The 25538-nt window shown below is 41.5% G+C and overlaps 1 protein-coding gene across 3 annotated transcripts in view; it reads right to left on the bottom strand.

Moving 5' to 3' along the window:
• The window catches only part of unc5ca (unc-5 netrin receptor Ca), a 206857-nt gene that overhangs the window by 72166 nt on the left and 109153 nt on the right, over window positions 1-25538 (bottom strand). For all 3 annotated transcript variants that reach the window (XM_058637038.1, XM_058637037.1, XM_058637039.1), the window contains 2 exons: window positions 24681-24824; window positions 10464-10567 (listed from right to left, as the gene is read on the bottom strand). In XM_058637038.1, the coding sequence (XP_058493021.1) occupies window positions 10464-10567; window positions 24681-24824 (248 nt within the window). The remainder of the gene's footprint in view (window positions 1-10463; window positions 10568-24680; window positions 24825-25538) is intronic.

Here is a 25538-nt window from a genome sequence, read left to right as displayed (position 1 = left end):
TAGTCTTATTTCATTTCACACCACCAAACCCATTTTAAATACCATTAAATGGAAGAGAGCATCACAGACGACATTTGCTGTGAGGGCTGAAATAGCTAAACTCTTCCCCCTTGTGTGAAAACTTCCAAATAAATATCTGTGTTGGGTGATTTATAACTCATTTCGTGCCTGCTTTCTGAATTCAGTGTTACAGCAGAAGAGAAAATAAGGTAGGACAGACGAAAGTGAAAAGAGAAAATGAGCACAAAATACATAGATTTTCTGTATGAGAAAAATGAGACAGTAGCCCAGAGCATTACATGGCAGCAATAATATTTTTTTATAATAACACAGATGATCAAGATCATTAAAAGCATCATCTCTTCACCTCAGATCGTCACACTCTGGTCTCTTAAATATATTCTTTATTGCAAATAAGCCAAGTATAAATTTCACTCAGATTATTTTTACTTGTTCAAACCCTATGAACATTTGACACATTGTTTAATTTTTCATCTGGTCCAGTTCTCGTTCACAAAGGGAAATCTCAAATGTATTATAAATGTGAACAGAAGTCATGTGATTAGAAATACCACTCAGGTATTGGTCAGATAATAAACCCGTCGGTTAATGTTCATCTGCGCCGCTGCTGCTCTGGTGATGAAAAGCACCAGCGGAGCGGCTACAGTCTCGGTGTTGTCATCCACATTCTCCAGTGAGCACTGAAATGTCATAACAGAGTCTGAGGACATACTGTGTGTTAAACGGGGGATATCTACAAGGTCTTGGAGGCACCAACTCTTCCCCCTCCGCAGGTAAGCCAGTGCATTTAGCCGAGCCGAGGAATAGTACTAATACAACAGGACACAACCATTCCATTTTTCAGTACCCTTCCCTTGGGGTACCTGAGTAATGGTACCGTCCGGGTGGAGCTAGACCAGCTCCATTTACAACAGTGAGATGATTGGGCGACAGAAAAAACGTTTCTTCAACGCCGATGGTCTATTCTCATACAAAGCTTGACGTGAAACAGGAAAAATGGAGCTGCTGGATGTCCTCCAATGTTGTCAGTTGTGTCGTTGTTTGTTGTCGTCGCACGCTACATATCTCGCCTACCAAGTAAAGGTACCCAGGGCTTTACCATTGCAAACTGTACTGTACTGTACTGTACTGTGCCATGATTGAAACACGGCTTAAATGTGCTGGTTTGCTAGCAGAGAAGGAAGAGATGGGACCGGCCAGGCACGTAGGATGAATGCGTCATTCTTATTTCTATTATATAATAGAAATAATATAGTATTATATTTTTTCTCTCCACTGATGCCTGCACATTCTGCTTGCTCATTGTGTGAACTGTTGGGTTTCTCTGCTCTCCTTGATGTTGTCTATGTACATTGCCTTGAGATAATGTATGTTATGATTTGGCACTAGACAAATAAAACTGAATTGAATTGAATCCGTCAGTGGCTCTTCTCCCAGTTCTCCCTTCTCTTCACTGGCAGATGTGGATGCAAACACCAGAGGCCAGAGTTTGGTTCGAACCGTATTAAGGGGGTGAATGGACCAGGGTTCGATTGAACCGCACTAAACCAGGCTGTTGTGAACACACCCTTAGTCGTTATGGTACCACTCCACGGCGCAAAACAACCTGTATTCCATCTGTATCTTAATGTTATGTGAATGCATTATGATTGTCCTTATATATGTGTTTTATTCTTGATTGATTGATAATGTTCTACAATCACAACACTGCAGTTGAATATGACAACTCCTCCTTTGGTAGCTCACTTAAAATATAATTGAATAGGGACTTACAGTAGATTAAAAGCAATCAATTGGTGGCACTCATTTTAAGCCGGGGCTTATTAGACTTTCTCAGTTTTTCTTCCAAATATTCTAGTAAATAAGAATCTAATTTTATACGACAACTCTTGCCAGAAGTACAACTGAGGACAATATCGAGGTACGACACTGTTCTGTCCTTTGAATGTCCTTTGCATTAAACGCGGAATCTACAGGCAACAGGAATCCTTATGTGGTCTCACAACGTATAAGACTTGACAGAACGGAACAGACTTTTGTTGTTTGACACTGTCGCAGGCCGTGTCAAAACACTGCGCCCATTCATCCGTGACAACACTGTCAGGCCTGCCGAGGGCAGCATGGGTAGCTGACTGACAACGCAGTACACTCTACACTGTCATGTCACCATCAATCCACAGCTTTGTCTTAGAACTGTGTCAGGAAAGATGAGGGGTGTGAGGAAAACTGAGAGAGTGATGGCAAGCGACAAGGTGGAAAAAAGAGAAGTCAACAAATAGGGTGAGAAAAACAAAAGACAAATGAAACCAATGAACGCGCCAGCGTGGATTCAACGTGGTCAGCGTTTTCGATAGCATCATGTTTGGCATGCAATTAAAATGGGTTACATTTAAAGGAGTACGACTCTATGGTTTTCTAAAAGCCTTTGAATAGGTAATGAAAGGGAGGGAAGGAGGTTTGCAGACACTCAACCCTCAGCATACCACAGACAAAGAGAACAAAGGCGTCGTTTCAAAACAGACTCAAACCTCAGACCGCAGAGAACTAAAACTATATGATCACTGGCCTGGGTACTTCCTGAGGACGGAAGAAAATAATGCTGGATGCGTCATCAGTTAGGAAACAAAACACAGAGCATCTATATGTAATGGGATGATTCCCTCTTTGAAATGTGATTGATAGCTTTCTTTAAAAAAAGAAATGATGATTATCATAATAGCCTGAATGTACCGTTAGTACTTTGCAGTTACAGTCACTGTGAGGACAGACATAGGAAAAACTAGACGCCATTGTGTGAGAACGCCAAAACAAATATCTGTGATTTGAATATTTATTTAACAAAAATGCCATGTGTGCAGTGTGAAATCAGCATCACACAAGAAAAACAAGACAGCCTGATTATTTTTGTTTTGATATTTTTTTTTTTTTGCAAATGAAATACATTTGAGTTGCTCCGTCTAGACAGAGTCAATGATTGGAACCAAATGAAACTCAACTGAGCAATAGATACAGAGAGCGAAAGAGACTGTGTGTGTCTGTGAGACAGCTACTGCTGTGATTCTGCACAGCAGACTCGGGGTGCATTTTTAAGGTGGTTATACAGAAATCCTGGCCTTTTTCAGGTAGTATACCTGCATATCACGTAGACTACACCAATGCTATTAGCATATTTCTCTTTATCTTGAATTATCATCTCACGTGTGACTGCTGCACACACACAGGGAGCAGTGTACAGGAATGGGATTGCAAATTGGAACCTGTCCATGGGAATTATGGGAATTAATGAAAATGAACTGGACATTTTGGATAATTCAAAGAAACTGAGTTATACAACAACATAAATATAAAGACGTTGTTTTGTCATAAGCAGACATTTTTGCAAAATGACACAGATTTATTTGTAAGCAGAACTTTATGAATCCTTAATTCTTTCATCGAACAATCAATTCCTTCACGGAATAACAAAAAACATGAATGTTGACTAGAATATTTCTTACACGTCCCCCTTCAAAATGTATAAAAATGATTAAAAATGTCCAATAAAAGCATTTTCCCCAAAGCTTCTCAAGCCTGGTTTCTTCCTCAACATCTGACTCCTCATCCTCTTTACTGTCAGCGTCCAACCTTGTTGAGGATAGCTCAGCATGGCCACGTATGGCCACTATTATTAATTTCTCCACTCGCTCATTCGTGAGCCTGTTGCGAACCTTTGAGTGTGTGTGTTCCCAAATATCATCTACGTCATAATACCATCAAAACTGACTTGACTTTATGTAGTCCCTTGGCTCAAATGTGTGGCTACAATAGATTGGCTCAGAAAAGTAACTTTAGTAGTTCAGAATTCTAGAAATCATTGTGCGTGTAGTGGGCGTGGCCTCAATAGTATGCTATATGTCCCTGTGATTGAGGAATAGCATATTATGCTTAACTGTATTCATATCAAATCTGATAATCTCAGCTAAGATTATACTACAATTCTTTTTTTTTACCAACTACATTTACATTCCAAACCTTCAACTTTGAAAATGTCCAGTTTATTCCCAATAATTCCTGTTCATTCCCATGGAAAGGTTCCAACTTTTTGCAACCCCTATACAGGAAGACCTGGATTAGAATCCCCCCCCCCCCCCCCCCCGCCTCTATCTTTGGTTTTGACCACAACGTTATCCTTCCTTTAGTGTGAGATCGGGCAAGTGTGGATAGAGAACACAGGCTTTGCAGATTAATATTAGGGAAGTCGAAGCACAGACACTTGATGCATTTGCTGCACTCTAAAGATTCTGGGTCACATGTGCGATATACTGACTAAAGCCTGAATTTAGTGACACAGCTTACCGCTGAATGAACAGCCACACCAAGGCTCCTTAAATCACATTTTACACTGTGTGTATATCTATTTGTGTGTGTGTGTGGTTGCAAGTAAGCCGCACACCTTTTTGAAAATATAAAACAGATACAACAGAACGCACTGCTATCCTCCGCAAGAAGTGGAAAACTGACAGAGATAGCGCGCGAGAATGCATGAGCACAGTCATGTCTTCATGTACAAACATGAGTAGATATGCTGATTATAATCCCTCACTGCTATCACCCGTATGCAACCACAATACATTACATTCACCGTCAAAGCTATCTCCCTCATCTGGTCCATTTGTAAATTACTGCACGGTGATAGACCATCAAAACACGATTTTAATAATCTTAACACATTTTAAAAATTCACCCGAGTAGGAATAAAAAAAAAGAAGAAGAGTTTGCCGACTAATCTGTGGATTACGGCGATGATTTCTGACAGAGGTTGAGGATGAAGGTAAATTGTGATGGGAGATGAGCCTTGGGGCTTACTTTCCAAGCTCAAAGAGGATTAAGGTAAGGGAAAGCAGCATTACATAAATTGTTTTTTTTTTGTCCACAAACACACATAAATGCAGACACACACACAGAATCACACAGGTATTCACACAATGCAGACTTATTTCTCTATAAGGAGGGTCCAGGATGAAGAATTAATAATGACTTTAATCCCTCTGGTGCTGGGTTCACATCAATTAGGCCTAAGGACAGATCTAATGCTTTATTTGAAATAGCATATTTAGACCCTTTTTTGCATTATTCAGATCTAAAAAAATGAAATAAAAAAACAATAAAGCAAAAGGTTTTCAATGCACTGTTTCTGTGTCAGACTCTGGACACAGGAAGGGAGCTTGTCTAATTTGTCAGGTACTTTAATTCACACTGTCACCTTCACTGTCAATTCAAGGCACTTCATTGGCACCAGAGTTAGAACCTGCAGACAAACCTGCAAGTCAACGTCACTGTAAGACACATTAACCACCGTGACTGCGGGGACTGAAATGCACTGTGTTTGCATGTCCGCGTCCGTGTGCCATGACAGGGTAAGGTAGCAGTGAGCCTTATGGCCACAACACACCACTGATGCCTTATGACAGAAGAGTCTGCCATGATTTGCATCACACAGAGTCCTTCACAATCATCAAAACACTCTTGCGTGTGTTCCTTTGAGGACCAAACAAAGCCTATAAACCATGTGAGGACATTTTGACTGGTCCCTACATTCTGTTGCATCGTAAAATTGTTGTTTATCAGTTAAGGATTAGGGTTAGGTATTTAGTTAGGGTTAAGGGGCTAGATAATATGACCTTTTCTGTAATAAACACTGAAATAGTCAGATCCAACTTTCCTTACAGGGACTAAAACCTGGTCCTAATGAGGCATTTCTGAGGAACTGGTTGAATTTAGGATTAAGATGTGAATTGTGCTTGGGTGAAGGTTATGGTTTGGCATAACGTGTTGTTTTGTTTCGAATGTTGAGATGAATGAAAGTCACAGGAAGTGTGAAACTGCAACTTTGAGAGCAGCAGTTGTGTGCCTTGCTCAAAAAAAAAAATAAATAAAAAAAATCTCTTTGTTTCTTATTTAATCAATCAATTGATCAAACGGAATCTCTACAGCACTTTTAATTCACATCTTCGGACATGAGAAACTACCCTGAGCCGGACAATGTATGGATTGAACGTGATTATTCATCCAAGTGAACAACTTGTACTAATTTAGGGTGTAGATTGAGTAGTTAAGAATGTGACAGCAACTTGACCAGGCTCCAGACACATATCCAGTTACTGTCTGAGTTGTAGGTGTGTGTGTGTGTCCGTGCGCGAGAGTGTGTGTGTGTGTGTGTGTGTGTGTGTGTGTGTGTGTGTAAAAGACAGAGAGCAAGAGAGTGAGAGAGAGAGAGATGTGGAGGGCCTGTCACCACACACTGATGTGTGTATTTTGTTGCAGCTGGGGTAATCACTCACAGAGACAGACACAGACTGCGACACACAAATATTCAATACACACCCACATTTACACACACACACACACACACTCACACACGCACACGCACGCACACACACGCACACACACACCTGCTTTGCACAGTCCATTGACTTTGCTTGGCCTCTGGGATCATTTGATCCGACTTGACAACAAATCTCACAGCATTTGTAGTAAAAAAATATAAAGTGATGCAGAGGGCGGGTGAGGTCTACATACCACACAGCCACTACGTTTAAGGGTTGTTTATTATGAATCTAATGCACAAGAGCCAAAAGTCAGCATTCTCTTGACCATGGCCATCATAGGGAGACACCAGTTTCTCTGCAAGTCGATGGCAAAATGAGTCGACTTCTCACTTGATTTATGAAGTCATTAAACATCGTCCTGACTTTAATTATTCAATGAAATAGAACAAAAAGGCATATCATGGCGGTGGTGTGATTGACAGTGATTATCATACACAGTGACTCACTGGTCACCACATTCTGATCCGCCTGTCACGTCTTCCCCTGCTTCACTCTCCAAATTCACTTCCAAAACCTAATGTACGGAGTCCAAGGCTTCAAAATGGCTGTTGAGAGAACAGTGGGTGACATCAGCACAGATCTGCTGGGGTCTATTCGCGTAGATTACCTCAGGCCAGAAAACAACTATGGAAAGTTTCCAAAAAAATCCACACTAATAAAAGAATAACAATATTAGAACGGCCGATTCAAAATCAAATTAAGCCAAACTCATTTCCATACCATTGATAGTGAACAATGGCTGCCCTTGCAGCAAACTCTCTAAATGCAGCATTTGTGTCCATGTTCCCCTTTTCCTCTTGAACTGCTGAACCACTCCCGCTGAACCCAACAGCCTTCCACAAGCTTTTAGAGCTTTTCTACCACAGTCTTAACAGATTCAGATGTTTCGTAAGCAGTGTTTCACAATTTGTGTCTTGTGGAAGTTTTTATGACTGACGGAGAAAATGAAATAATTGGCTGTTGTTTTATACAGGATTTCTTTGCCATGTCAGCTTGGTTTGACCCTGGTCTCTCAAGGCTAACTGTTGTGCAGCAGCTGAAATGACCCCTGGCTAATTTGTCCCTTAGTGTTGTTGTCACAGTCTGTAGTCTGTGTGTGTGTCTGTGTGTCTGTCTGTGTGTGTGTGTATTTGTTAGCTTTTAAGGACTGTTTTTTGGCACAAACATTGACTTTGTCAGGACCAGTAGTCCTCATGGAGACCAAAACCTGCTCTTAATGAGGCAGAACCTCATGTATATTTCGGTTTAAGAATTGTGGTTAGGTTAAGGTAAGGGATAATGCTTTGTTTTAACCCTTTAACACCAAGTGTATCTCAGGTGACGCATTTGCACAAGTGCAATTTGCATTACCGTAAATTCTGTGGTTTCTGAAAGCAGAGAAGTTGCTACGCTTATTACGGTATTTAAATTTTTTTTTTGGGCGCTGTTGCAGGCGAATCGGCGTCTTTGTCACCAGAGAGCGTTGGAAAAACGCCTGTAAATTAAGCACGCCAAAATACAGGCATTTTTAAATAAAACCTTTTTGTTTTTCTTCATTTTGAATTGTTAATACACTATTTTGACATGCAGGCAATTGTAAATAACTGCCATATATTGAAAGTTATTCTGGAAAAATGGGCCAAAGCACTTACTTACAGGACATTTTCTGGTCCTTCTATGGTGAAAAATAAATAAATAACAGTCCAGACGGACAGTAAGAGGCTTAAGGTGGTAAAGTAGAATTGTGGTTAGGTTAAAGTTGGGGATAACGCTTTGTTTTAAAACTGTCCAAATGAATGGACGTCAACGTATGTCCTTAAAAGGACAGCTGTGCAAACCTGCGCGTCTGAATCGGCCATATCTGCACCATCTGTGTGCATGGGTCGGAATGCGATTGCGTACAAATGCTGCACAAAGAGATTGTAAAAATCTAAGTGTGTTTATAGAGTTAAGTCTTTGGTGCTGCATGTTGACAACCACGTGACGCCAGCTGGTCATTACGAGGCTGGTATCGCATATCAAGGCACCAACCCTATCACACTGACAACTTTACAACAGTCGTCAAGCGGCCGACACAGTGACCGCAAACACTAATATTAGAATTTTTCTTAGAGAGGTCACAGTACAGCAACGAGAGCTGTCAATCAAAGGATTGTTTGTGTTAGTATTTGTGTGTGTGTGTGTGTGTCTGTGTGTAAAATAAAGCAAAACGGAGAGTAGGGAAAATAGAGGAAGTTAATCTACACGATAAGAACAAAGAGAAATAGAAAGTCAGGAGATAAAAAAGAGAGTCAAGGCTACAACCTGAGGTCATCCGCAGGCTTTAAACCTAAATCCCTAATCAGCTTCAGCAGACAGGAGAGACGGACCAATCCATTTAGTCTGAGATCCCATTATGACAGGAGAAAGGAATGGAAAATATCAAATTGGACAGACTGGGGCAAAAAAAAGCACTTAGTTATCAGTGGGTTAGTGCACAGCAGCACTTAGTTTGTGAGTATGCATTGTGCATAAATGCAGCGCATTCACACAGGTGTTTCCTTAAACAACACTCACACTTTTCTGGGCAAATCCTTTTTTTGAGGTGAAAGAAAAGGTAAACATCAATCTGTTACTGCCTACCACTCGTCCTTCTGTCTCATTCTCTTTGTGCCTCTTACTCATCCCCTCACTCCCACAACTCACACTCCGTCTCACTTTATATGCTGGTGCATCAAAGTGCCTCTCTCTCCACCTCTCCTTCACCTTACCTCAGGGGAGCTGTGTACTTAGATGCAATTGAAAACAACTATGAAACCTTAAGAAGCAAAAACCTGATTTAGAGACACCTTCGCCAGTGGAGCAGCTTTCTCCGAGTGCTGTGCTGCTCTTCCCCACTGACCGACAAAATGAAATGTTGTTGTTGTTTTTTATCCGTTCCGGTGGGAACCCAGCCAAACAAAGAAGTAAGACATAATCCTTAAATGAAGACCTTTGTCGCTGTAGTTATGGGCCTCGTGGCTTTGGCAAAGTGGATGTTTACCGTTTTGATGAGTGCATAAATTGTCAGTGTGCTTGAGCCACACAATATGCTTGTATGTCAATTGTCGTTGTGGTCACTATACATCTCTGGTCACTAGTACTGCAGTGTTGTCCCCAGGTACAGGCACTGTAACCGTGTGCGACTCCTCACTGCAACCGCAACTTCACTTCAGCTATCTGCACTAATGAAAAGTAACACGGCAGCATTTTTCATTAATTTTGAAGGACAGACGGCAATCCATTCATCATTTAGTGCAGAGCTTAGTCATACAGTGAGACGGAGGAATGGAACCTTAAAATAACAGGAATATAGTCTGCAAAAAAAACTCCTCTGTCACTGGGATTTCTTCGGGGAAACTTGTGCTGCATCTCAAATTGGCTCTCTGGGGACATTTAAATCTAAGTTTAAACTTTGGATCTTTGGATCGCTGTTACCTCAGAGCAGAGGGGCTTTCAAGAAACTGTCAGTCAAAAAATAAGACGTACGTATGTAACGATTCAACGCGAATACTGTTGTTGTTGTTGTGCAATGCAAAACAAATCCTCACATTTGAGAAAACAACAAATGTCTAATTATGGTATGTTACTATGTCGGCGAAATACACGCATCTGCTTGTGTTGAGGTGTCCTAACTTGTTTTTCTCTCAGTGAACCAGTGACTGCGTGAAAACACTGAATTATCCCACTTATTTTCACTTATATTAAATCTCATTTGTTTTTTTCTGGCTCGAGGTATTGGGTTCGTATCAACATGCTTTTTAGTAAAAAAAAAATGTTCAGGATACATTTCTTGTTCAGGGCTCTATTCAATCTCTGACTGCAGTGTGTGAAGCGGTGCATGCACCCATCAAACCACTCTGTTCTGTTGTCTGTCATACACCGTTTCAGGCAATTCCAGAAAGTGTCAAATCTGTATTAACTGACTTTGCTCTCAGACTTTCAAGTTATTTCCATTTCATGGTTTTTTTTTTCTTCAACTTAATGCCTCATTCAGCTCCAGCGGCCTTCTCTCACAATCTTACGGCATACTTCGCTTTTACGTTCAGTGGAGGTTAATTATGGAGTTGCACATACCTCAGCAGCTGGTACGCCCTCCGGAGGACGACACTGCAACAGTACTTCCTGCTCCAGAGATACTTCTTTACCCAGAGGTTCTTGTTCAAATGACTTCTTCAGATCTGAGCAGAGAGAGACAAAGATACAGGGAGTGTAGTGATCAATAAGGACAGGTTATAATGTGAAGTGGAGGGCATATCCAGTATCAAGTCACTCCAGCAGTCAAAGATGTGAAGACGCATGTCAACTTGCGTCTCCATGGTATCGGTCCACGCCACATAAACTCATTATATAAGGACGAGCTCAGGCATCAAGATTTTTGTCAGATGAGTGTTCACCTCTGTGTTCCAATTACCGATGCCAACTTTTTTTGGGGGGTTTTTGGAAAATCTGAAACCTGAACTTGTTGTGCTCCACTGAATTGGATCTCATGCCAGCCGTTTTGGCCGGAGCCTGCCAAGCTCAGCCGTTCATCCTGACTATGCTTTCATGCCAGATCAAACTGTCTGTCCACGCCCCCCCCCCCCCCCAAAAAAAAAACTCTGAGTATTGAACTACTTGAGACAAACGTCTCTGTCAGAACTTGAAACTTTGAAAACAATCTGTGTTCAGTCATCGGGTCCATTGTGTTTTTGCTCTTAGAGCCGGGTCACACTTTCTCAAAAGAGACAATGAAGAAGACAGAAACCATGTTAACTTGCTCGAGATTGTATGAAGTCTGCTCGTAGCACATCATGTGCAACGTACAGTACATGTTACTAAAGTGGAACGTGAGACTTGAGTTTGCCTGTGTGGAACGCTGGACTGACGTGGACCCCCCCCCCCCCTTAGTACATATAGTATGACCTGGCCCTTACAGCTCAGCCACACACGCAGTACTAACTGATAGTGGCAGTAAAATGGTTTACCCCGAGGAGCCACAGAGAACACTCACATAAAAAAATGACCTAAACTCCGGAAGCATGATGACACACAACAGTGATGAGAATAATTATTTCACTGAAAAGCCGAGGTGTGGGAGGCCATTTTGCAAAAAAAAAGAAACATCCTGTGTCTCAGCGACCACAGGGACCATTTTTTAGACGGTGCCATGTAATCGTGACCTGCATGCGCTCACTACCTCATTTCCACGGCAACAATGACACAGTAATTATGGAGTTGGTGGTTAAGTTAGCCATGCATACGTTGACTTCTGTCCCCTGTCCTGTCTCCTAAGAGATGTTCTCAACGAGACGAAAACACTTAGCGACACATCCATAGAGTCAGCTATGGCTCGCACGGAGGGGGACTCACACACACACACACACACACAGTTGATCACACTGTTAAGCACTTTAGCGGCTTCACAAGTGAAACACAGGCAGCTTTGTTTTTCATGCGTGCCTCTCAATCACTATGCACGATATTTAACCTTGCTCTCGTTCCATATGGATTTGCCAGAGTTCGGGGATCTCAGGCAGGCCAAAGACAATAAATGATTCACACTAATGGTCCACACGCTGTGATAAATGACAGCGTTACAAAGCAGCATGGAATGCACTGCCATTTCTTTCACTGAATATTTCACTGAAGACTTGGCTGTTTTCATTTTCAGGAAGAAAGGAAAAAAAAAAAAAAAAGGATTGCTCACGATAGCAGACTGGAAGACAATTAGCCAGACATTTAAATAAAAACAACATAGGAGGGAATAGACAAAGTTTCAGGGGGATGAATAGAGGTAGTGATTACGCGACAGACATTGTTGTTCTCTCCGTCACTCTTCCTTACATATTTCAACACAAAGGGCTCAGTTGTTTTGGAGAGATTTCAAAAGAGACAGAGAATACGGTTTATGTTAAGCTGCCAATCTCTGTCGGTCGAGGGTTTCCTCTGTCAATACTGTCGTTCTGTCTCTCATCTTAACCACTGTCTCCTCCGGATTGATCGATTTCACCTGTCGATTGAGTCGATTTTCCATGAGCCTTCCCACGATACTGCGTGCATGTTCCATGATATTTGCAGCTGAGCTCACGTTCAAGTAATTAGCCCGCCATTGAAGGAAAGGACCATAAAACCAAGTGTAACTTGAGAAGGGTGGCAGTGTTGCAGGACTTATGGTGCAATGGCTTCCTAAATAAGAACACATGGGCATTAAGATTTAAACAAGAAAAACTTGATCTGATTTCTCTCAACTTTTAAGTCTACAAATCCTTCCGAGGTTCGGCAAAACTCCCCGTTGTACCTGTCTGAACTCCGATGTTTTTAATAGCGGCTGGAAGATTAAAACAAGAACATCTACACTGTCCACCCACACAAACTGGCTTAAACAGACAGATGCACACAGCTAACCATACAAAAACAGACTTACATATGATAGTGAATACATTTTTGTGACGTTTTGATCAGAGCTGAAACAATAACTTGATGAATCGGTTATTAATTGATCACCAAACGAATCGTCAACTATTTTGATGATCGATAAAAAACGGTGTGAAGCTTTTTTTCATTATTTAAACCAGATTTCTGATTGTTTCAGCTTCTCAAATGTGAATATATTCTTCATTTCTTTGCTCCAGGTTGCAAAGACAGCATTAAAAGTGAATCATTTCGGGTTGTGGACAAAACAAGAACATCCTCATTTCTGGGTTTGACAAACACTGATCCACATCATTTTATGGACCAAACCAAAGTCGATTCATCGTGAGAATAATCGGCAGATTAATCGATTATGAGAACAATCGCTAGTTGCAGCTCTAGAAAAACGTATAAAACTTTTTCACTTTGAAGAGTTAGAAAGATACTCTCTGAAGGGTGGCTGCTGCTGCTGCTGCTGTAAAAGATAAATCCATCGTCCGCCGTCCTTTAGTTTTCAGAATCATTCACAACATTTTTTATAGCCAAGCCCAGTCCTGCGCGTGTGTGTGTGTGTGTGTGTGTGTGTGTGTTATCCTTGTGTCCTTTCACTCTTCTGGTTCCCAGGTGTACTCTTAATCACCTTATCTGTCAGCTGTGGCGCACTATTTGTGGACACACAGACAATGACACTCAGTAGACGGAGCGTTTTTTTAATGCTGAACTGACCAATTGTGAGTTTCTTTCTGGGCTTTTTCATGGGGAAAGTCACTTTACAGTGGCTCGGAGACAGGAGGTGAAAGTCAGGCTGACGGCAGGAGTTTGAAAGATGAGGCAGAAAGAAAAATGAAGAGCGAGAGTGAGTCGAGATGAGAGAAAGAGCACTACAGAGGATTTTCATTCATGGTTATAGGTTGCAGAGGCCAAGGGATGACGCTTATCAGAAAACCATCAGGTTTTAATGGTAATGTCACAGTTTATGTTTTATTTTTGATGTTTAAACCAGGGATATTACTGTTAGTTGTTGCCTATTTAAGTTTTCTTTTTTTTTTTTTATCACATTTGCCACACTCTGGATATCAATTCATGTCAGCGACTCAGTCTTATCTCCCTCAAAATATGCAGTCCATCAAACCCAGTGGCCATCAATCTGGCTTTGATTACATCGCTCTCATCGAGATACCAGTCTTATCGTAAAAGAAGGGGGAAGAGATAGCGTGCGTCTCGCTTACTAAAGTATTAGCAGTTTGAATCCAGACAATGACACACTTGTGTTCAGTTCGTAATTTGAGATCATTTGAATTTGTAACCACTAATCATTTCCCCCCACATTCACACATGTAGGCTCAAGGGCCGGGCGGCTAAATGGAACATTTTAAAGTCAAATGACATGCAGAATAATAATTTCACTAGTTTCCAGCAAGTGCCCGGCTTCCTCCCACAGTCCAAAAACATGCAATATGGGGATTAAGTCAACTGGACACTCTTAAATTGACCATAGGTGTGAGAGTGAGAGTGGGTGGTTGTTTGTCTATATATGTGTGTGGCCCTGTGATGGACTGGCAAACTTTTCAGGCTGTACCACACCTTTTTAAGATTGGCACAGCTCCACCTGCGACCCTCATGTGGAGGATAAAGTGGTAGAACATGGATGGATGGACAGTTGTTAGTTAAAGGAATACTTCACCGATTTGCATTTACCTTTGTATTATAGAATAGTGGTATTATTTTTGAGAAATTGTGCTTCCCAACCTCAGTTTCCCCTGAGTCGAGAAATATTTCATTCTTTTTTTTTTTGTTGTTAATTGCCCACCAGTGACACTTGGTCCGAGGCTTAAAACTGCAACGCTTATTCCTCACTTTGTAGATCCCACTCGTAGGGGGGCGGGACCTCATTCCCAGAATGTAAACAGTGTCCGCCATCTTTGCTAACAGGACCGAGTGTCACTGGTGGGCACGTAGCAAAGAAACTGAGGTTGGGAAGCATCATTTTTCTCGCCCTATTCTAGTAAAACAAAGCTAAATGCAAATCGGTGAAGTATTCCTTTAAACTAGTTAGTCTAAGAGTCAACTGTTAACAAGTTGAGCAAAGAATTGCACTTCACAAACACACTTCTGCCTGACTCAGTGCTTCTTTAACTGTGATCTAAGTGATGCCAGAACTAACTTCAGGGCAAATATGGGACCAAAGAATTACATTGTAGCCAACTTGAGGGGCAGTTGAACCCAGTTTTCAATTAAATTTGGAAACAAAAAATGATATATTATAAAAGCAGCAGGATGATGATGATGATGAGCTGCAGACTCATGAGCGGCAAGAGACAGTTTGCCACACAGATTCCGCACGAACTTGGCGTTTGAGATAATCATGCTGTCTGCTTTACAACACTCACAAAGCTTTTCGGATTCACCAAACAAACAGTCTGTCCCGATGATGAGGTTTAATTTATCAGATTCAATGTGTATTGGTGAGGAGAGCTACGGGAAGACACAAGGTATATTGCCGAGGCTGAGTGATAACTTGGTAATACAGTCAATCCCTGTGGGGGATGACAGCCAGAACAGAACATGATGGTTCATTATGGGAGTAATCACCCAAAGCCATAGACCACTAAATCCCCCACATGGCTGTCCATGCGACACACTGAGACACACGTACACAGGCAGACACTGGGAGACAAAGAGAGAGCGTTAGAGACGGAGAGATACTGTCACCGGGATGAAAACACACTCGGGAAACGGAGACATACAACAACAAATAATACATGCATGCACAGAGAGCACAGGCCGCATCCAAAATGGTACAACACTCACAGAGGGACAGAGAAACACACGTAACGACATGTGCAAAACAACAATCACACACATAAAAAGAGAATGAGGAAGTGAATGAGGGAATAAGACACACTTTTCTCATGCCAGCCGAGTCCAGGAACAATTTCCAGCTCTTAATTACTGAGGGAGATGGTGAAATGAGGAGTTGGCTGAGAGAGTTGATTTCCATAAAGATTGAGAATGAAATTAAAGGAGATTAAAGCAAACTGCTCAGGGGAATGAACAAGCACACACGCTCGCAGACACATGCGCATACACTCAAGAGGGAGGTGGTGGGGTGAGAAACACAGTTTTCCCAGTTTGGTAGCAGTAGTGTTGTGTGTGTGTGTGTGTGTGTGTGTGTGTCGTGATACTGCTGTATACAGCGTATACCTGCAGATCACGTACACTACACCACTGTGAAATGCTGTGTGTGTTTTAGAGGAACAAAAAAGAAAAAAAAAGAAAAGTAATGTGACATTGTGTTCATGTGTGAGTGCAAATATATATGTGCCCGGGGGAAATATGTGCAGGGGAGAGGACAAACAGCTGTGTCACATCAATTTACTGACCTCACTTCACTCCCAAACAGCAGATAACACTATCCGGCATCATAAATATCACAAAAGCAAAGATAAATTCACTTAAGAACTTTTCTTTTTTGTAGAACAGTGCTGAAAAGTACACAGGGCAACCTTGTAAAGGGGAATAAAAAAAGTGCTCTTGAGTGTGAACCCGCTTTATTTATAAAAAATAAAGCTGGGTTAGCATCCATTCACGGCACCTTTCGCTCTCTCCGCCTCATCCTTTTAAGCCTTGTTTATACTCGTGTGAGGCTCCACGGCACAGACTTCTGCAGACAGGGCGCACAGTAAGAGCAGCCGCAGAGGTGTTTATGCTCGGTGAGCGAGCGACGCGTGTCAATGCGCTCTGAACCGCAAAGTGGTGCATTGACAACATAGTCTGGATGAATAGGAAGTCAACAAGAAAACGTCTGACCATGACGGACATATTTAGTGGTTACACTGATACAGTGAATCACTTTTTTTTCTAACCTCTTACACTGTAACCTTCTCTTATCTAGTCACTTGAGGTTCGCTTTCATACACCTCATATATCTAATAAACTACATAAAACGCGGAGTTAGAGAAATGTTAGTGTATGTTCGGAGTTCATATTTTGCGGCAGTGCACGGGCCATAGCATACAGTGGTTTTAAAACCACTGAAGGGCTCAAAACAACATTTCAGAACTTTGCAAGTGTACGTACAGATTCTATAGAAGGCTGCTTACGAAGTCACTACTTTACCCCGAAGTTGTCTTCCTGTGATGCCATCTTCAAAGTCCCTAACGGTCCATTGCAGAACGCAGCGCCAACCACTCTCTCAGTGGACACCAGTGTAGGAGAGTATTTCCAAGTTCCAATATAGGCGAGCATTGAATTTAAAATTGAAAGGGAGCTGCATAGAACAGCATAGTCCAAGTGTATTCAAATGGCGGCCCATGGGCCACATGCAGCCCATAACCAACGGCTTAGTGGCCAAGCCTGTGGCTCCACCAGAAACACTGAGAAACAACTAGAGAAACACTTTTCACAGTCCCTCAAAGAACAGTAGTCTGAGGAGGTATGATAGCAGTGGTTGTGGTGTTTTGTATACTGTTAAAGGCCCTTCGAGATGTGTGTGCGGTTGCACTCTTTTAGGACAGGTATGACTTCTTTTATTATATTGTTAAAGCACTTTTTTCTTTTTTTTGTACTGCTGTATCACCTGCTACTTAACGGCTACAGAAAATGTCTGACCCAGCCAGATTTCTGGGTTTGAAAATGCGTCCCGACTGAGTTTGTAATTGAATAGTCCTGGCATCATCTGTTTGGAGATAGCTCGAGCAGTAGGGTAATGAAATGTCACGTGACGTCTCGTGTGAAATGTTGTCGTCCCGGGAAGCGATTGTGATACCAACACAAAATATGAACTGGTTATTATCCGAAAAGGTCTCCCACTCTGGATTTTTCCTTTAAATCGTTGAGAAAAGCTTACATGTAACTTCTTGCCTTGGTTTGGTATTACTCCATAAATACTTCTCTCCCATGAACCATCTCCAGAACCACGTGTTCATCTCTCTGGCACATACCGTTTTCCCTTGGATGCGTCCATTGCATGTGCGACGTGTGCGTCGCTAAAAGAAGTCACCGCAACATAGCACCGCGACAAACTTGTGGAGCCCCTGTGCCTAGTGTGCCACCGGTGATGGCGTCATTCGTGGCCCGCACACACTCACGCCAGATGCGTTGCAACAAGTACAAACCGGGCTCTACTCCACATGTAGCCTCGGGCACCTCTACGTAAGCACATTTCATGTGCTTTGGCACATCAGATTAGTCCCACTACCCATGCCAAATCATAACAGTTTCAATAAAGAGTAAAGCGAGATGCTTGGGAAGAAAATAGGAGGGAAAATAGTCTCCTTTAGAGAGTATCATTTGGACATTAACACAAACTAAACAGCAAAACGTCTGGCTGAGGCAACAAAGCAAATGATGTGGGTGAGAAAGATAATATTTAATAAACAGGGTAAATGTACATGGTTTGCGATTAAAAACACGTTCTTCTTCATCAGCCGAGTATAATTACGAGACTGTTTATTTTCTGCCTGTGTCTATTGAAAAGAAAGTCATTACATGGTGTGAATTCGCCGCTTACTTGTGCTATGAATATTTAACTGCATCGCCACGCAAATGGCAATACTGTGTGTCCGCAGACTAAAATGGTGTTTAGTCATTAACGCGGATGTCTTCAGAATGCCAGTGTAGTGCAAGCGACATCGGAAAATTGAATAAATAAACGTCGTCGGTTACCTCTGGTGTAACAGCAACATTCAGTGTGGTTATTGGGAGTCGTTTTCTCCTAAGTGACCTTAAGAAGTCTCTTTCCACTAAGAGCAGTTTTTCCCCAGCGCTCTCCACCCTGTCATTTCAACACCTCACAACCTGTGATCAGCTCCGCGACATCAGATAAGGTCGCTCACATCCACAGGCAAGTAAACGACTTGATTTCCTCACACAGGAGGTGACGACTGGATGACAGTGAACTATAAACTAACAGGTTCCTGAACCACTGGTGACCTTTGGATTTTACTTTTAGTGCTAGTCAATGCAAACTCCAATCCATGGGCTTTTACACAAAAGAATTACATTCAGTATTTGTGCCCATGACGTCTCTCTCAAAGCCAGAAACCAAGATGCACTTAATTACGTCAAATCAGAGAAAAACAAGGTTTTCCCCCCAACTCTGTGTTAGCAAACGTGTCAGAGTGAGTAAACAGCCCAGTCAATTTGTTCAAATCTGACTGGCACATTCAATTAGACAATAGCCTCGGCCTTTGTCGTGCCAAAAAGTCATTTGGACTGTGCTTGTTGGGTCGGTTTAGAAAGGTTAGCTCACTTACTGCTCAAGCCGACAGTAAGTGACTGCAGGTACAACACATTATTTACTTTTAGGCTTGAATTAGCTTTCTTTCTGTCTTTTTTGGGCGCTGCTTCTGAAACTAACCTAAATGAAAGTGAAAGAGTTTGATGTTAATCAGTGATTCTAGTCGGTGTAGTTTATCCAGGACTGAGGGAAATCCTATGCACATGCAGCTGGGACATTTGCATCACAAACAAAACAGAAGGACTTCAGTAACACACATTTTCCAATTGACCCACGAGTAGACGCTTGGATTGCTGTGACACAGAGTGTCTAGACTCCTGATTGCTATGCACACACATGTTGCGGTGGAAGATGACAGAACGAATCGCCGTCATCCGACATTTGTGTGTGTGAATGTGGGTGTTTGTGCGTGTGTGTGTGTGTGTGTGTGTGTGTGTGTGTGTGTGCAGGGATGTTCTTATATCTTTGAGGGGACCAGTTTGACTTTTAGCAACAGGGTGAACAACATATTGATCCAACATCATAACCCCAAAGGTTTGTTTGACATTTAAGAAAGTTAAGGTGCTTTTCCACTTTTCCAGCACGGCTCGACTCTACTCGGTTTGGTATTGTTTTACATGACTATAGTACCTCCTCAAAGTGGGCGGAGTCATTATAACACCGCTGCATGAAACTGGCGTGACGCGCACAAACTAGTGACGAGTGACTTGCAAAGCAGTCATTTTCGGTGTACTGAATTATTAGACTCCGTCAATTAAAAAGATTTTTTTTTTCACAAAATCGCTAAGTGCTTCCTGGGTCACAACAAAATAAGCTATGCAAAGTCGACAGTCATTTTGTTTCCCGATTTCCGTTTATTTGCACATCCAGACAATTGATCATTCTGTTGTTTTCCCTTTTCATTGATTTAATGATTTTTGTTTTTCATTTCCCCATTTTGTAAAAGGTAATTTTGGTTTCATTTTCTTAAAGAGCTCTTAAAGAACTCCGTCTGACAAAGTCACTGAACTGAAATACAGTTTTTCGGCAGTGCTGTCGCTAAATACACCAGAGATTTCAGACATCCTTGATATAAATTGAAGATTAACTCACGTTTTCAGGATTTTTAAGTCTTCTTAACTTCTCTACAGTTCGGCATCTTCCAATCATGACACTCTCTGACCAATCAGTGGCCGGCAGTCTGTCGACGTCACGTTTAGTACCGGGTCAGCTCGCTTGGAATTTCTCCGGAACAAGTACTAAAATAGCGTGATTATAGTAGCTGTAATGAGGTTAGGGTGAGTCAAGGGGGTGTATTATATGACTTTGTGTCCTCACGTGTGCGCTCTTAAAGAATTGCTAATCAACAAGAGGTGCAGGGCCAAAGAGCTTAACTGACACTGCAAGAACATTTTGTTGCCTAACACTTGTTTGTGTTCGTCTCCTTCAAGTATTTGAATCAAGCTGTGTGTACCACACATAACCCAGTTAAAGTGCCCTGCTCCAAAAAAAGAGCAAGACAAGATTTTATATCGCTGATTATGTGTTTGGCACTTTCACAGCCAAAGCGCTGATTGTAATTATCGAGAGACAAATTGCTATTTAGTTACTACCTTGAACTATTAACTCCGAATTCTGAAGACGTTGGAGATTGCGAAAGAAAAGACTCGCAGAAAAGAGTGCGACTGACAGAGAGAGACAATCTGTCAATCAGCGACAATGAGCGATGAAGAAAAGGGAAAAAAAAAGGGGAGGATACAGTGTGAGGAGAAATCAGAAAATGAGTGGGAAGAGAAGACGAGTGTGTGGGAGAGAAATGCTGAATTGCTGTTGCACAGTGCGGTAGAAAAGACACTTTGCTCAGCAAGCTCTAGCTGCCAGGAAGCATTTTAATCACAACAGGAGATCCAAATAGGAGCCGAAAGCACGGTAGGTCAGGAGGTTGGGTCGATTTGAAGTAAAAGGTTATCACAAGAGGGGGCTGAGCCTGATCAGATCTGGTTAAGAGGGGAGGGGACGGGAGGGGAGGAATCACTGTTCGAAAAGAAAGAGAGAATGTGAAGGACAGAGGGACAGACAAAGTCAGAGAGACAACAGACACTATAGACAATCTGAAGAGAAGGGGGGGGTAACACAAAACAGGATTTCTGTCATCTTTCTCCTCCCTGGCATCCATTGGACCTTTCAAGAATTCTTTGAGACATCCTCAATCACCAGGCTTCTACCTTCAGCAGAGGTCTTACTTGTATGAAAACGTGTGTGTGTGTGTGTGTGTGTGTGTGTATTTATGTCTTTGTGACAATACTTTTTCGCATTCCCTCGCAATTATTTAGCCTTCCCTTGTAATACTTTTCGCATTCTCTCGCAATACTTTTTCGCATTTCCTTGCAATATCTTTTGCATTCCCTCGTAATAATTTAATAATTAATAATTTAATTTAGCCTTCCCTTTAGTGTTCCCTTGTAATACATTTTGCATTCATTCGCAATACTTTGTGTGTTCCTTAGCAATACTAGCTAGGGAGCGATTGCCAGGGAATGCAAAAGTTAAGTCTAAAAATATTTCCCACCATGACCCTACCCGGGCTCTGTAAATGTTTGACCTTGTGGGGCCATTTTGTCCGGGCCCCACAACCTTAAAGTGCTTTTTCAGGGTTAAGACCTGTTTTTAGGATTAGAGTTACACTAAATCAGGGTTAGGGTTAGGCCCTTGGTTGTGACGGTTAAGGTTAGGCAATGCATTACATCTATGATGTGTCCTGAGATATAAAAACAAGTTTGTGTGTGTGTGAAATAAATAAGGTATTTTTGATTTAATGAAGAGATATGCTTTCCACTGAGTAACTGGGAAGTCTCAAATAGTCTAAAATACATGAAAATATGACCAGAAACAAAACTGTTTAGCTTCCAGAAGTGATATATACTATATATATTCTAATGTAAATGGTAAAATAATGAACTGGACTCTGTCAGGCAAATAAGAAACATAGTCGTCCCATTTATCTGTTTATTTATCTACTGTATATACCCAGGTGATGTGTTCTGTGTGGATTCTGTGCCATTAGTGTCTGTGCTCATGTTTACCTCTGATATACCTGCATCTGTCACTGAGCACGAATCAGGCAGAGCCAAAAACACACACACACGTACACACACACAGCTTTCATTGCACCCCGAGGAGGGTCCATTTCAACTGAGAATGTTATTAACAGAGCTTAGAGGGATATTCCTGACTGTGTCATGCGGCTGACAGACAGAATAACATTCCTAGATGGTAGACAACTCGACAGAGAGTGTTTTAAATTCAAATTATGTGATCACTAATGAGCTTTTTTTTTTTTATATATATATACAAACGCACTGCTGCGTATTGACTGTATATACATGGTCCACTTTAAGATATGATGTATTTTAGTACATTAAATAAATAAATTGAGTGAGTAGATACATAAATAACTAAGTAACCGAGGTCTGTGAATGTTTAATTACAGCAAGAGTGAATAACAAGGGTCATCATGATGGATTTACTTCTGCAGACCAACCAGGGACATCAACTTATTGAGGCGGCGTGTCTGTTAGAGTGATATTATCTGTTACAAGTGCAGTTGTTGAGTGTCTCTTCAAGTCCCCAGTTCATTCAGGCAGAGGCACGCTCTCGGAGGCCAAGTAAACTAGAGTGGTGGGACTGGGTTTGTTATTAGGACAGCATTTCCTCTCTGCCTGACCCTTCAATAACCTGACACAGTTAAATTGACCAGAGCAAATGTTGCTGGGAAAAGTGGAAAAGTACTGATGTGCATTAAATTCTATCGTCGGTGAAAGAAGCTTTGAGGGAACAGTTCAGTCCGTTATACGAGACGTGCGTTGAAAGGACAAACGCGGCTGTTTAGGTGATTTATATTAAACATTTAAATTCCCTCGCTGCGTGGTCACTGAAGAGCTGTCAAGTGATTGTCAAGTCATCCACAACAGGATCCAACTTTTGCTTCCCCTCTGGGCTGTTGCTGGGGTTTAGCAATCATAAAATGATTTTCCCATGTGATCACTGCTAGACTGGTATTGAGTGTGGTTTGGGGTTTTTTCTGCCCTGTGTTCTTCTGGTGACCTTATAGTCAGACTCCCAATTGTCTTATTAAGTTCTTCACCAGACTGTAACAGGAAGCTACTGATGATGGGCTTAAATCACCAAGCTGTGTTTCCACTCTCTGTGTATCAGCCGTTGTAAAACAAGGTTGGAGGCTGAACTTAACAAGTTTTAACCAGTGAGCCTCAAGTATTAGACGAAAACTCATAACAGTTTAAGTCCCATAACGAATACAAATAAAGCAAATTCAACATCATTGGTTTTTTTTCCTCATTTTGGTGGATTCTGCTACTCTCAAATGAGATTTAAGTTATACACCTTCTTCTTCATTCAGCTTCTCCCTTTAGGGGTCAACACAGCAGATCATCGGCCTCCATCTTGCCCTAGCCCTCTTCTGTTACACCAACTGTCCTCATGTCCTCCTTCACAACACCCAAGAACCTTCTCTGTAGTCTTCCTCTTTTCCTCCTGCCCGGCAGCTCCATCTTTAACATCCTTTGTCCAATATAATCACTATCTCTCCTCTACATGAGCGCAAACTATCTCAACTTTGCCTCTCCTACTTTATTTCCTAAGCTCGTTTCTAATCCTGTCCATTGTGGTCACTCTCAGCGAACATCTCAGCCTCTCCAGCTCTGCCTCCTCTCTGTCTCTAAGGGTAGGTCACACGAAATACCTTTTTTTTTTTTGTTTTGTTTATGTTTCCCATATTTTCAGGATGTGTTCAAATAAAATGAAATGACACTTACATAGTAATGTATGTGTGTTATCCGAGTGTGTGTGTACTTTTATTTGTTACCTTTTTAACGACCTTTTATGGCATAAAAAATTACCAGTAGTCATGAGTAGTCCTCAAAAGTAGACCAAAACCTGGTAATAATATGGCAGAATTTCTAAAGGACAGGTTTAGGGTCTTTTCCATATCAAAACAAGTCCAAATAACGTCTTGTGGGAAAATCTTCAAATGGCACCCTTGCTACTTTGGGAAAATGATGATGTCATAGTGCGTATTGTGTATATTTAAAAAAAGCTTGTACAAAGCGCACATGCTCAATGTGTTATTCTTCAGTTTTGGTGTAGCATAACTACAGCACCACATACAGGCCTGGCATACGTACTTCAGCATTAGAGTGATTTTGGGGGGTTTCATGTGGATGAATTTTTTTGAAAAATTGTGCTTCCCAATCTCAGTTTCCCCTGGGTTGAAAAATTCATTCTTTTCTTTTCTTTTCTTGGACACTTGGTCCTGTTAGCGTAACTGTAAGCAAAGATGGCGGACACTGTTTACATTCTGGGAATGAGGAATATTTCTCTACTCAGGGGAAACTGAGGTTAGGAAGCACAATCTTTCAAAAATACTACCCCTATTCTAGTAATACAAAGCTAAATGCAAATCGGTGAAGTATTCCTTTAAGGATGTCCAACTGAATGAATGAATTAATGTGTGCTAATAATAATAATAAGCCTGGCAACATCATGAATAAATACAATCTGTTTTTCCATTCACAAATACTAATCACATAGCCAGAAATAGCCCATTCCCTCACACAGAACATAAGCTTAAACACTTCACAGATTGGATGGTGTATTGTACTCACATGCAATGCGGACAAATGCCTTGCGACTTTTGGTGGTTCCAGCAGAACTCCAGGCCACACACTGACACCAGTAATCTTCGAGACCAAAGTACTCTTCGACTTGCAGCCGTGTTATTTCTATAGTGGCTTCTCTGACCACCAGCCCTGTAAAAAGCAAAGCAGAAGCACAGTCGCATTAGTCGACATTTGAATTTCCTTGCAAATAAAAAAGGCTAGGGGGCCACAAATTAAATTTCTTTCAGTGAGCCACTGCACACGTTGAAGTCTATTTAGGGGGTCTCTGTACTTGAGAGAGGACTCTTGTGTTAACTAAGAAGCCAAAGTCAAAATAGTAAAAAATATCTTAGGAAGTAAATGCAGGCAGAGGATAAGCGTACAATATCTTTTGCAATTTACAAATCCAAGGCACTTCACTGAGCGGACTGACTGCAGATTTAATACAAACTTGGTGATCTTGTTATTTGCATTTCTTCCACTTATCTCCTTCAGCTCTCCGATTCCCTCTTTTCTCTGGTGTTAAGAGAGCGGCTACATGGAAAGAATAAGCCCAAGGTTTAACTTTCTGCAGCCTGCTGATAGGTCGGCAAAAGAGCACAGATAGAGAGGGACTGCGAAGGAAAACGGGAAATTAGGGAGACATTTTATAAATTATGGACAATATAAGGGGGGGAAGTGAAACACAGGTGTGTGCAAGCAGGAAAGGAGGAAAAAGTAAGACCCCCTGTGGAAATATGTGACAACAGAAATAAGGAAGAGAAAGATGAGAAGGCAAAGGGGGAGACGATAAAAAAAAGAAAATAAGCTCACAGATGAGATATAAAGGGATAAAGGAAACGGAAGAAACAATTCACTAGTAAA

The sequence above is a fragment of the Solea solea genome, chromosome 8, assembly GCF_958295425.1.
Source record: "Solea solea chromosome 8, fSolSol10.1, whole genome shotgun sequence".
NCBI classification, from domain to species: domain Eukaryota; kingdom Metazoa; phylum Chordata; class Actinopteri; order Pleuronectiformes; family Soleidae; genus Solea; species Solea solea.
The sequence above is the reverse complement of the archived record's forward strand: the minus strand, read 5'-3'. Positions and strand labels throughout refer to the sequence as shown.